This window comes from Vigna unguiculata, chromosome 1 (genome assembly GCF_004118075.2).
Source record: "Vigna unguiculata cultivar IT97K-499-35 chromosome 1, ASM411807v1, whole genome shotgun sequence".
NCBI classification, from domain to species: domain Eukaryota; kingdom Viridiplantae; phylum Streptophyta; class Magnoliopsida; order Fabales; family Fabaceae; genus Vigna; species Vigna unguiculata.
In genome coordinates, this window is record NC_040279.1 from 4,021,076 (window position 1) to 4,031,939 (window position 10,864).

A 10,864-nucleotide genomic window follows, 5' to 3' on the forward strand; every position below is an offset into this window, starting at 1 on the left:
CCGGGAAGGGTCCGACGATGTCCATGCCCCATTGAGCGAACGGCCATGGGGCTGTTAGGCTATGTAGCTCGGTGGGAGCCCTCTTTACATTATTTCCATGGGCTTGACATCCTTCGCACTTGCGTATCATGGCTTCGCAGTCCTGTTCCATGGTCGGCCAAAAATAGCCTGCTCGGAGTATCCTCACTTTCATCGTCCTCCGACCGGTGTGCATTCCACAGATGTCGTTATGGACCTCGTTCATAACGTACTCAGCTTCGTCTGCTGATAAGCACTTGAAGAGCGGCGCTGTGAAGCCTCTCTTATATAGATCTTCTCCGATGATCACGAACCGGAGTGCTCGTCGTCTCTCCGTCAGTCTGATCTCTTCTCCGGCCTCGCACCTCTTTAAGAGTTCTCGCACCTCCCCAATCCAATCTGCCGACCGATCCGCTGCAGCGCATTCCCCCGCTGAGGGTCTCATCAGGGTTTGCATGATGATTGTCTTCAATTGGCCCTTCTCTTTTCCTTCCGCCAGCGTAGATAGCCTATCGGCTCTGGCATTTTCCGCTCGGGGGATGTGATGGATGGTAACCTCTTCGAATTCTTTCATGGCTTCAACAACTTTATGATAGTACTGGAACAACAGATCATCCTTAACCTGATACTCTCCCTGTACCTGTCCTACCACAAGCTTCGAATCAGTGTTACATTTTAACCGCGTCGCTCCTAAGTCTTTTGCTAGCTTTAGCCCGGCGATCAGCGCTTCATATTCTGCTTAGTTATTCAAGGCTTTAAACTTGAACTGTAAGGAGTGCTCTACCGTGAATCCGCCCGGTCCCTCGATAACGATCCCTGCTCCAGCACTACGTTTATCCGATGATCCATCGACAAAGAGAATCCACACATGCTCCGCTCGGGGGGTCGATTCGTGGAGTTCAACTGCAAAGTCTGCCAAATGTTGTCCTTTGACCGATCCTCTGGGTTCGTACTTGAGCCCGAACTCGGATAACTCGACTGACCAGGCGATCATCCTACCAGCTAAGTCGGGCTTCCAGAGTATCTTGGCGATGGGGTGATCGGTGCGAACGATAACCTGGTGGCTTTGGAAGTATTGGCGCAACCGGCGTGCAGCCGTTAGTAGCGCCAAGGCTATCTTCTCTACCAGCTGATACCTTGTTTCTGCACTCTGCAGTACTTGACTGATGAAATATACAGGCCGCTGCTCCGGGACCTCTTGAATTAAAGTCGCACTAATTGTGTCGTCTGACACCGACAGGTATAACTGCAGAGGCAATCCCTCTACCGGTCAGCTCATTATTGGGGGACTGCTGATCATCTCCTTTATTTGCTGAAACGCCGCCTCACATTGGCCATCCCACTTTTCCGCAGTCTACTTTTTCATGATCTTCAGGATCGGCCTGACCTTCTCCGTTAGTCTGGGTAAGAAACGTGCCAGAGAGGTTAGCCGTCCTATCAACCGCTGGACCTCCTTCAAGTTCTTGGGGCTTCTCATCTCAGTAATAGCGGCGCATTTGTCCGGGTTTGCCTCTATACCTCGGGCGGTCAGCATGAAACCCAAGAATTTCCCGGCTGGCACCCCGAAGACAAACTTCTCCGGGTTGAGCCGCATATTGTATTTGCGCACTTGGTGAAAAACCTCCCTGAGGTCGCGCGCATGATCTTTGGTGGTTTGCGACTTTACGACCATGTCGTTAACGTACACTTCCATAGACCGACCGATTTGTCCCCTGAAGACCCGGTCCATCAGCCTCTGATACGTCGCCCCTGCGTTTTTCAGACCGAACGACATGACCTCATAGCAGAAGTTTGCTCGGTCGGTAATGAACGCTGTTTTAGATCTGTCCGGGCCATACATGGGAATTTGGTTGTACCCAGAGTACGCGTCCAGGAAGCTCAAGAATTTGTGTCCTGAGGCCCCATCCACCAGCCGATCGATGCTGGGTAGCGGGTACGCGTCTTTCGGGCAGGCTTTGTTGAGATCGGTGAAGTCTGTGCACATCCTCCACTTCCCGCTCGTCTTCTTCACCATGACCACGTTGGCTAGCCACGTAGTATACTTGATCTCTTTGATGAATCCAGCTCCTTCTAGCTTCCTGACTTCCTCCTCGACCGCTCTTCTTCGCTCCTCTCCCATTTTTCTCTTCTTCTGAGCAACCGGGCGGGCTTCCCGGAAGATGGCCAACTTATGGGACATCACATCAGGGTGGACGCCTGGCATGTCAGCGCTCGACCATGCGAACAGATCTTTGTTCTCTAAGATCACCGCCCCTAGGAGCTCTTCTTCCTCCGTGCTCAGGGCTCCCCCCATCTTGGTGACTTGTTCAGGTTGGCTTCCGATCGGGATCTCCTTGGTCTCTCCTTCTGGTTGCAGCCGATCCTCTGTGTTTGTTCGGGGGTCTAGGTCTGTCATGGCTACCTCCGAACGGTGCTGTTTTTGCGGATGACTGTAAGGAGTGATCCTCAACCCTGCGGCATAGCACTGCCTGGCGATTTGTTGATCTGCGTGTACCGTGCAGATTGTCCCCTTATCCGACGGGAATTTCATGGCCAGGTGCAGGGTGGATACAATCGCTCCGAACGCGTTCAGACAAGGTCTCCCTAATAATACATTGTAGGAGGTGTTAGCTTCAACTAAAAGGAATCTAACCCTTACCTCTCGGCCGTCCTTCCGCGAGCCGATCCTAGTACGAAGGTGCAAGTAGCCCCTTGTGTCGACTCGCTCGCCAGAGAAACCGACGATCTGCTCGTTATATGGGACGATCAGATCTTCAGAAATGTTCATCTTCCGGAAAGTCTTCCAATATAAGATATTGACGAAGCTTCCCTGGTCAACCAACACCTTCCCGATCCCATACTCGGCTACCTCTATTGAGATGACCATCGGGTCATCATGATCGGGATCGGGCGCCTTGAAGTCGTCGTCTGTAAACGTGATGGGGGGCATCGACCGGATTTTCTTCTCGACCAGATGAACCGACTTTAGCGCCCGAACATGCCTCTTTTGGGCTGCTGAGCTCGATCCTCCTCCGGCGAACCCTCCGGATATGGTGTTGATATAGCCCCTGAGGGGTTTATCGTGGCTCCGACTGCGGCTCCTCCTTGGGCTTTGATGCGACCGGGACGGTCCTCTCCTTCGTCTCTCGGGTTCGGGCTCTCTCCGCTTCTCCCACCGGGCCGGGGGGGCTCTTCTTACTGGGCTTCTGTTCCTCATCGGGCTTTGCGGATGACGATCTTGTCGAATGTACTTCTTCAGGTGCCCCTGCCGAATGAGCTCTTCTATTTTGTCGCGGAGCGTGTGGCACTCTTCGGTGGTGTGCCCTATCGTACGATGGTACTGGCAGTGCTTACTGCCGTCGGCATCGGGTGGTGGGGGCTTCTTCCTGACTGCGGGGAGCAAGTCGGCGTTGAAGGCATCTTGCAGAATCCTAGCCCGAGGAACGACCAGAGGAGTATACGTTGTGAACTTCGGTGGCTTCCTTTCGCTGGGCCGGGCTGGCGGTTTGCTCGGCCGAGGCGCGATCACCTTAGGGAGTGTGGCGTCCTCCTTCTCCCTCTTCTTCACACGGAACTCCTACATATCTTCCATCTATATGAACTTGGCCGCGCGTTCCCTCATCTCTTCCATCGTCTTCGGCTTCTTGCGGCTTATCTTGTCCGCGAAAACTCCCGGTTGGAGCCCATATGAGAAGTGATGTCGAGCGATTTCGTCGCTGAGATCCTTTATCTTGACCGACATCCGATTGTATCGATCGAGATAACTCCTCAGCGATTCCCCATCTTCCTGTCGGATATTCACCAGGTTTTCGACCGTCAGAATGGCAGGTTTCAGGGGCGCGAACTGTGTGCTGAACCTTGTCTTCAGAGTGGCAAAAGAGTCAATACTGCCGGTCGGCAACTCAGAAAACCACTCCAAAGCCTCCCCCGTCAAAGAAGTCGAGAAGACACGGCACCAGATGGGGTCGCTAACCGCGTGGAACATCATCTGATGCATGAAAACCCGCATGTGATTGTCTGGATTGGTCGTGCCGTCGTACTTGTCGAATGTCGGCATTTTCCACTTCTCCGGCAGTGGCGTCTCCAAAATATACGATGTAAAGGGGGAGAATCCCGACGCGGGGATCGGTTGACGCGAGGGACGGCCTCCATCGTTTGCTCCCGAGCTCTCCGCCATCGTGTGCGACGGATTTCCCCTTGAAGCCTGAGTCTTCTCGACCCGAGCCGGCTGTGATTGCTCGTGTCCAGTGGGTGGGGGACGGCTTTCCACCCGTTCGGCTTCTCGATGCTGCTGCACCCGACTTAACCTGAGCGGGTCGGGTACGGTAGGCGTCGATGGGATTCCTTCTTCCTTCCGCCTCAGGATGGCGTTCTCCTCCCGCAAGATCTGCATCTGCACTTCATAGTTTCTCTGCATCTCATCCATCCTCTGCTGCATCGCCCTTATCATCTCCCTAGTATCTGCTTGATCATCTGCCATCCTACCTCCGTCTACGTTGCTGTTCCGGTTCCTTGTGGTCACCATAAGGGTGTTCTCTTAAAGAAGACTGCTCGGCCCCACGGTGGGCACCAAAATGTTTCGGGTGTAGGGACCGAGAACCTACTACAGAGTCTCTCCAAGCTGGCTCTACTTCCCACTGCTACGATAACTTCCAGAAAATCCACTCCTTAACTTGATCGGCTGGGATGACGATCGGGGTACCTGTCTAAAGTACTCCGATGCTTAAGTCAGTAAAGGACCGGTCGGTGTACCAATATATCTGCTGTAATAAATGCGAAAATTAAGATTCTCACCAACCTACCTCTGAGCCCTATTTATAGTTTTCTGTGTGGGCCTGTGATTAGGGTTCCTTAATCACGGCCCAATGATCCCTTAATCAAGATTACTGACTCGTTTAACGTTAATTAACTCGTTTGATTGATCCTTTGACCGCGTGATCGATGGCCGCTTGACTGGGTTAGTTATACTGTAACAAGTGTAACCTTCGTGTATTCTGGTCAACCGTCAGACGCATGCGAAGGACTACACAAGTCTAAAGAGATTGATCAACCGATGGTTGATTCGTTGATTGTCGCGTTATGGTTGGGTGCAACACGTACTTGTCCGATCGACCGATGTGCCATTAAGGGCCCGTGTCGCTCGACTAGGTGTTGCCGATGGACCGATGGATATGAACATGGTTAGGTCGTGACTTATATGTTCAACCGTTTGACCGATGGTCTTATAGTTTATTCGTGATCCGTTCGACCGATGGTCCTTTAACGATACTACGTGGCTGATCGACAAAGCCGATTCGCTGTTCGACCGTTCGACCGCTGGCCTTTCATTTATTACTTCTTCAACTTTGGCCGATTGACCGATGGGACGTACAGTACAATATACAAGAGAGTCTCGCGACTACATATAAACCAAGCAAAAGAATATTTGATTACTCATAAAGTTGAATAGCATGAAATCTATACAAAAGGAAAAGGAAGAATAAGAAAATGAGGAGGAAGTCATAAATGGTATTTTCTCTTATTTATGCTTCCTTTCCCTTTCTTTTTTGTGTTTTCCCCTCTTCATATATGATATTTTGAGCCATTAAAAGAGCATTCCAAAACTTAGGTTTGCTAGGTTAGGTTTGCAAGTAATGTTCTCATGCTCTTTGCCTACAAATATCGTTAGGCTAAGATTAGCCCTTGTTGGATGAGGCTTGATGCTTGTGATATGTTGCTCACTGATTTATGGATTAGTTGAGTAAAGAAAAGACTAGTTGAGCATGAAGCAAATATTGGCTAATCAAGAAATCACTCTAGCTAAGCAAGGGACCATGTAGTTTCCGTCTTCCTATTGTTGTCCTACCTTTCCCTTCATCACTATGTCCTACCAAAAGAGTTTTAAAATGTTACATATATCAATAAAAAATATAGTTAGTGTCTTTTTTCTTATAATTGCAAAAACTAAAGAGAAAACTATGAAAATCTTATTAAATTATTTAAAAGAAATAAAAATAAGTGAATATTATGTTAAATAAATTAAGCATAAAAACACTTATCAATCCACAAAGAATATAGTCAAATATTCTAATATGCAATATAGAGATAAAAAAGAAACACAAAAAAATATATTGATTCACTTGTGAAAGAAGGCCCAATCATATTGATTAAGTCGATCTACTAAGAAGTGCTACACTTTACTGTTGACTTGATTTTTATAAGATCCAACCACACTTGAGAAACCCTTCCAGAAGCAAACTTTGATAACCCTAAGAAAGAAAGAAATTACAAACCCAAAAATAGAATGGAACGTAATCACTTGGATAAAGAAGAACAAAAACAAAACTACCTATAAAGGCATCGTTGGGTGATTCATTATAAGAGTGAGATTCAATACTTGGAAGTTGATCTTTTTGAAGGATTATTCACAAATGAAAGCTCCAAGAAAATCTTTTAGCAAACACTCCTTGAAACAATTTGTTAAACTATGTAAATTAAAAATGTATTTTAGTTTTTGTAAAAATTGGTTTTGATTAGATAGTATAAACTTGTTAAAATCTAGTTTTAATTGATTGAAACAAAGCAAAATGAGATTTTAGAAACATTTCAATTGGTTAATTCACACTTCCATCCACTGAAATCACTTAAAATGACTTTTTAGTGATTTTAATAGATTGATTCACATTTTAATTCATTGAAACAAAACTAAATGATTTTTTTATGAAGGCTTCATGATTTTAATTAATTTGAATTTTGTTTTAATCAGTTGAAATGTTCATGCTTTATGCGCGAGCATCGACTAACATTTATGCAAGGTATGTGATGATTTTACACGGGCATTGGTTAACATTGATGTAGGATGCATGGAAATTCTTGGGATGACTTGATTCGGAATGAAAATTCTTGGGATGGTTTGATTCCAAGTGGAAATTCTTGGGATGGTTTAATTCCAAGTGGAACTTCTTGGGATGGTTTGATTCCAAGTGAAAATTCTTCAAATGATTTAATTCCAAGTGAAAATTCTTGGAATGGTTTGATTCCAAGTGGAAATTCTTGGGACAAGTGGAAATTCTTGGGATTGTTTGATTTCAAGTGAAAAATCTTGGGATAGTTTGATTCCAAGTGAAAATTCTTGGGACGATGAAAATAACATGTCTTGAAAAGTCCGCCTAGGATAACCAAGGGGTGAGTGTTAGTAACTATATTGGGCTCTAAGTTCATGATGTTCCTCAACCCAAGTCAAAGACACTTTGAGCTAGTGTTTGACTTATTTTATTCTCTTGTAATAAAGTGTTATGAGGTGTAGCGAAATTCTTGCTTTAGAGGGATGTGGATATACTTGGGGTCAAAAGGTTGAGAATGTATTTTGTGTGTTGTACAAATTTTTACATAGTAATTATTCTATGTGGTTGTAGTTTTTTTTCTGTATTTAGAATTTCCACATTATATTCTTGTGTTCTTTGGATTAATCTTATTTCTATTATAGTGATTCTAGGAAGTTTTTTCCGGGACATGTATAAACTAATGGCAATTTTAAGGATTAATCCCATTATGCCATGCCCAAGAACACAATTTCCCTTCTTCAATCATGTCTTTCCCATTAAAAATTTCCCTCAAAAGACGAAATGATTCATTTTCCTCCACATACGCCAAATTCATTGCATCCTTCACAATCTCCCAATTTTCCTATTAAATACTCTCTCCATCATTGCATGTTGCCAAAAATGTTCTTCATGTGTGTGGCAGATTCCTTTTGAGTAGTTGGTACTTTAATGGCAGCCTCCCTATTATCAATCTCTACAAAACCAACTGAATTTGGAGGAGTTTTATCCTTTCATATATTACTAGACATTTTGTTTAACTAAATTTTAGTTGTGTTATAAATTTAGATATTTTTAATGTAGTATTTTAATAAATATTTTAATTCCATTAAATACGTAAAATACTTTTTATTTTTATTTAATTATAGTTTTATGTTGTCTTGTTTCATTACTTTTATAATTCCCTTACAGTGAATCAATTTATCTTCTTTTCTTTGCAATAACAAGCTGAAAAATTTAATAAACAAAATTAATCAATTGATAAATTAAAGATGAAAAAAAATTAAATAATTAAATGCTAATATCAGAATGAAAAGTATTTTAGTCACTTCCAAATTTTATAAAAAGAATTTGATTAAAAATATTTAAATTTAGTATTTACTTAAAGATTAATTAAGTTTAATAAAATATTAGTATCGAGTTTAGCATGTTAATTTGAAAATCTATAAAGAGAAAAGTTTGATTTGTTGTTCGTCATACATTCCCCTCGTCCCTGTTTGGAGTCAACGAAAGAAGACAGATAGCAAGAAAACATGGCAGCGGTGGCCGGAGCATCCTCGTCGCTGATTAAAGTGGCGGCGCTTTCCGGTTCTCTTCGGAAAGGCTCTTATAACAGAGGCCTGGTTCGTGCTGGTTGGTTTCTGCCACACACTCTAACTTTATTCATTTGTTTTGATTTTTAATTTTTTTTTTTGGGTTGAGTTTGATAGCGATTGAACTGAGCAAAGGAAGCAATTTGGGACTTCAGATCGAGTACGTTGATATTTCGGCTCTGCCCTTTCTGAACACGGATCTTGAGATAAACGGCACTTATCCATCAGAAGTTGAAGCGTTTCGCCAGAGGATCGTTGCAGCTGATAGCATCCTCTTTGCTTCCCCTGAATACAATTACTCTGTCACAGGTAACTCTGCACCTCACCAAAACACTGCCAAAATGTTCTTTAGGGATTGTAAATCGATTTCTTCAAAATAGAAAAATGTAAAGAAATGATCCGAGATTTTTGAGATAGTTAGTTAATCAAATAAATGGTCTGTAAGTTACCAAAAAGAGGATAAAGATAACGATAATACATATTCAATTTTCTGACTTAAGTTTTGGAAATTACTTAATACCACATCATAGAAATTATACCAATTAATACTGTTATAATTACTACATAATTATTATATCGATCTTAATTATTATAAGGTATAAAATCAGTTGTGTTTCTACTGTTTGACTAGTCTCCTTTAGTATTATATCCTTGAGGATAAGTATTTTCTAGAATATAATGAAAGATATTTTGTGTGAGAGTTGTTATGTTGTGTTGTGCAGGTGTTGAAGAGTGATTTTTTGAAAATAAGAAAATAGAAGGATGTGACTGAATTGTTAGGAAGATTTTTTTTCCAAATTAGTCAAGTGATAGTCGATGAATAATACATAAAGATAAGACAATACTACTTTGAATCCTTGAAATCACCTTACAGCAAAAGCTATAGTACACTATCTTTTTCTTTTCTTCTTGGATTTCGAATTTGATGAGACTTGAAGAAAGAACTTTAATTATTTTAATAATGTTCACAAATTAATATGTTTGTAAATATTTTTTCTTATGTATTGCTCAGATATCTTCATTTCTACTCATGAACTCAAACTCACAGTTAAAATCCTTTCTGCATACGTTATTGGTAAACGATAACAGGTTGAACACGAAACTAAAATGCATGTATACTTTGATTTATTGAAGGACCACTAAAAAATGCAATTGACTGGGCATCAAGAGCACCAAATGTTTGGGCTGGTAAACCTGCTGCCATAGTGAGTGCTGGAGGAGGCTTTGGTGGAGGAAGATCACAATATCATCTACGCCAAATTGGAGTATTTTTGGATCTTCATTTCATCAACAAACCTGAATTCTTCATCAATGCATTCCAGCCACCGGCAAAGTTTAACAGTGATGGTGACTTGATCGATGAAGATGCCAAAAATAGGTTGAAGGAAATCCTTCTGTCCTTGAAGGCATTTACCCTTAGACTTCAAGGGCAAAATTGAAACAACCATGATTCCCAAAAAGTGTTGAAAAATAAGCTTTGGATTTTGGCTCATTCCTTTTATGGCTGCATGACAACTGTTTTCTGCAGAGACAGTACAACGCACATGTTTTTACATTTTGTAACTTTTGTCTTTATTGGTGTGTCTTGGTTTGATTTGTTGCCATTTATGAGTAAGATCCACATGCCTTAAATTATATTCAAAAGGATGATCAAATCCATTATATAATCTCAAATATTTTCTTTCTGTCTTATAATAATGGCACGATTTCTTTACTTAAGAAAATATATTTGAGAATGTAGATTTTCCGTTTGAAATATTCTTTTTCACATACAAAGTTTTTTTCACAGATGCCTTTAAAATTAATTTGTTATAAATTAAAATTAGTTTATACGTGAATTAAAAAATAAAAACATTAGAAAATTTGTGTACAATAATCTTCATAAATTAATTTTTATATAAACTAGCTTTAATTTTATTTCTGTAAAGTTTTTAAAGTTCAAGTAAATATTCTTCATCTTTATTGCTCTGTTTGCTTGGACACATTTGAATAATCAGTCGATTTGGAACGATATATTTTCAATGTAATTCGTGTTCGATAATGGTGCAATACAGTGATTTAAAACGATGGATTTGCAAAATCTAATAAAAATCTTATCTCCTCGATAGATTTGCAAAATATAATAAAAATCTCATCTCCTCATGGATTTGGGTAAATAAAGTTGCATTTTACCGATTTACACCCTTAGGCTTTGTTTATTTGGATAGATGGATTTGAGGGAGAGGAAGAAGATGGGTTTGAGTAGATATAAGAGTAAAATATGTGTTGTTTTTTTAAGTGATTTAGAGGTGATTGTGAGTGAATTTGAAAGTAAAATTTATGAGAGTTTGAGTGATTTGATTAATGTGATAGATAAAAAAATGTTTAAATATATAAAAAAGAAAGATTATCATTTTGTCCTTTAAGTAATAAGTAGTAAAGGTCCAACTCAGGTCAGAAACCATTCTCCAGAACATCCTCAACCCATGAAGTCGT

General features: G+C 41.6%; 1 protein-coding gene across 1 annotated transcript; it reads left to right on the plus strand.

Annotated features, from left to right (window-relative positions):
• Positions 1 to 8,229: 8,229 nt before the first annotated feature.
• On the plus strand, positions 8,230 to 10,079 carry LOC114175307 (NADPH:quinone oxidoreductase-like). The gene is made up of 3 exons (XM_028060091.1): positions 8,230 to 8,429; positions 8,507 to 8,698; positions 9,524 to 10,079. Exons 1-3 carry the CDS (start codon positions 8,330 to 8,332, stop codon positions 9,826 to 9,828), a joined length of 597 nt encoding a protein of 198 aa, XP_027915892.1. The 5' UTR covers positions 8,230 to 8,329; the 3' UTR covers positions 9,829 to 10,079.
• Positions 10,080 to 10,864: the final 785 nt, after the last annotated feature.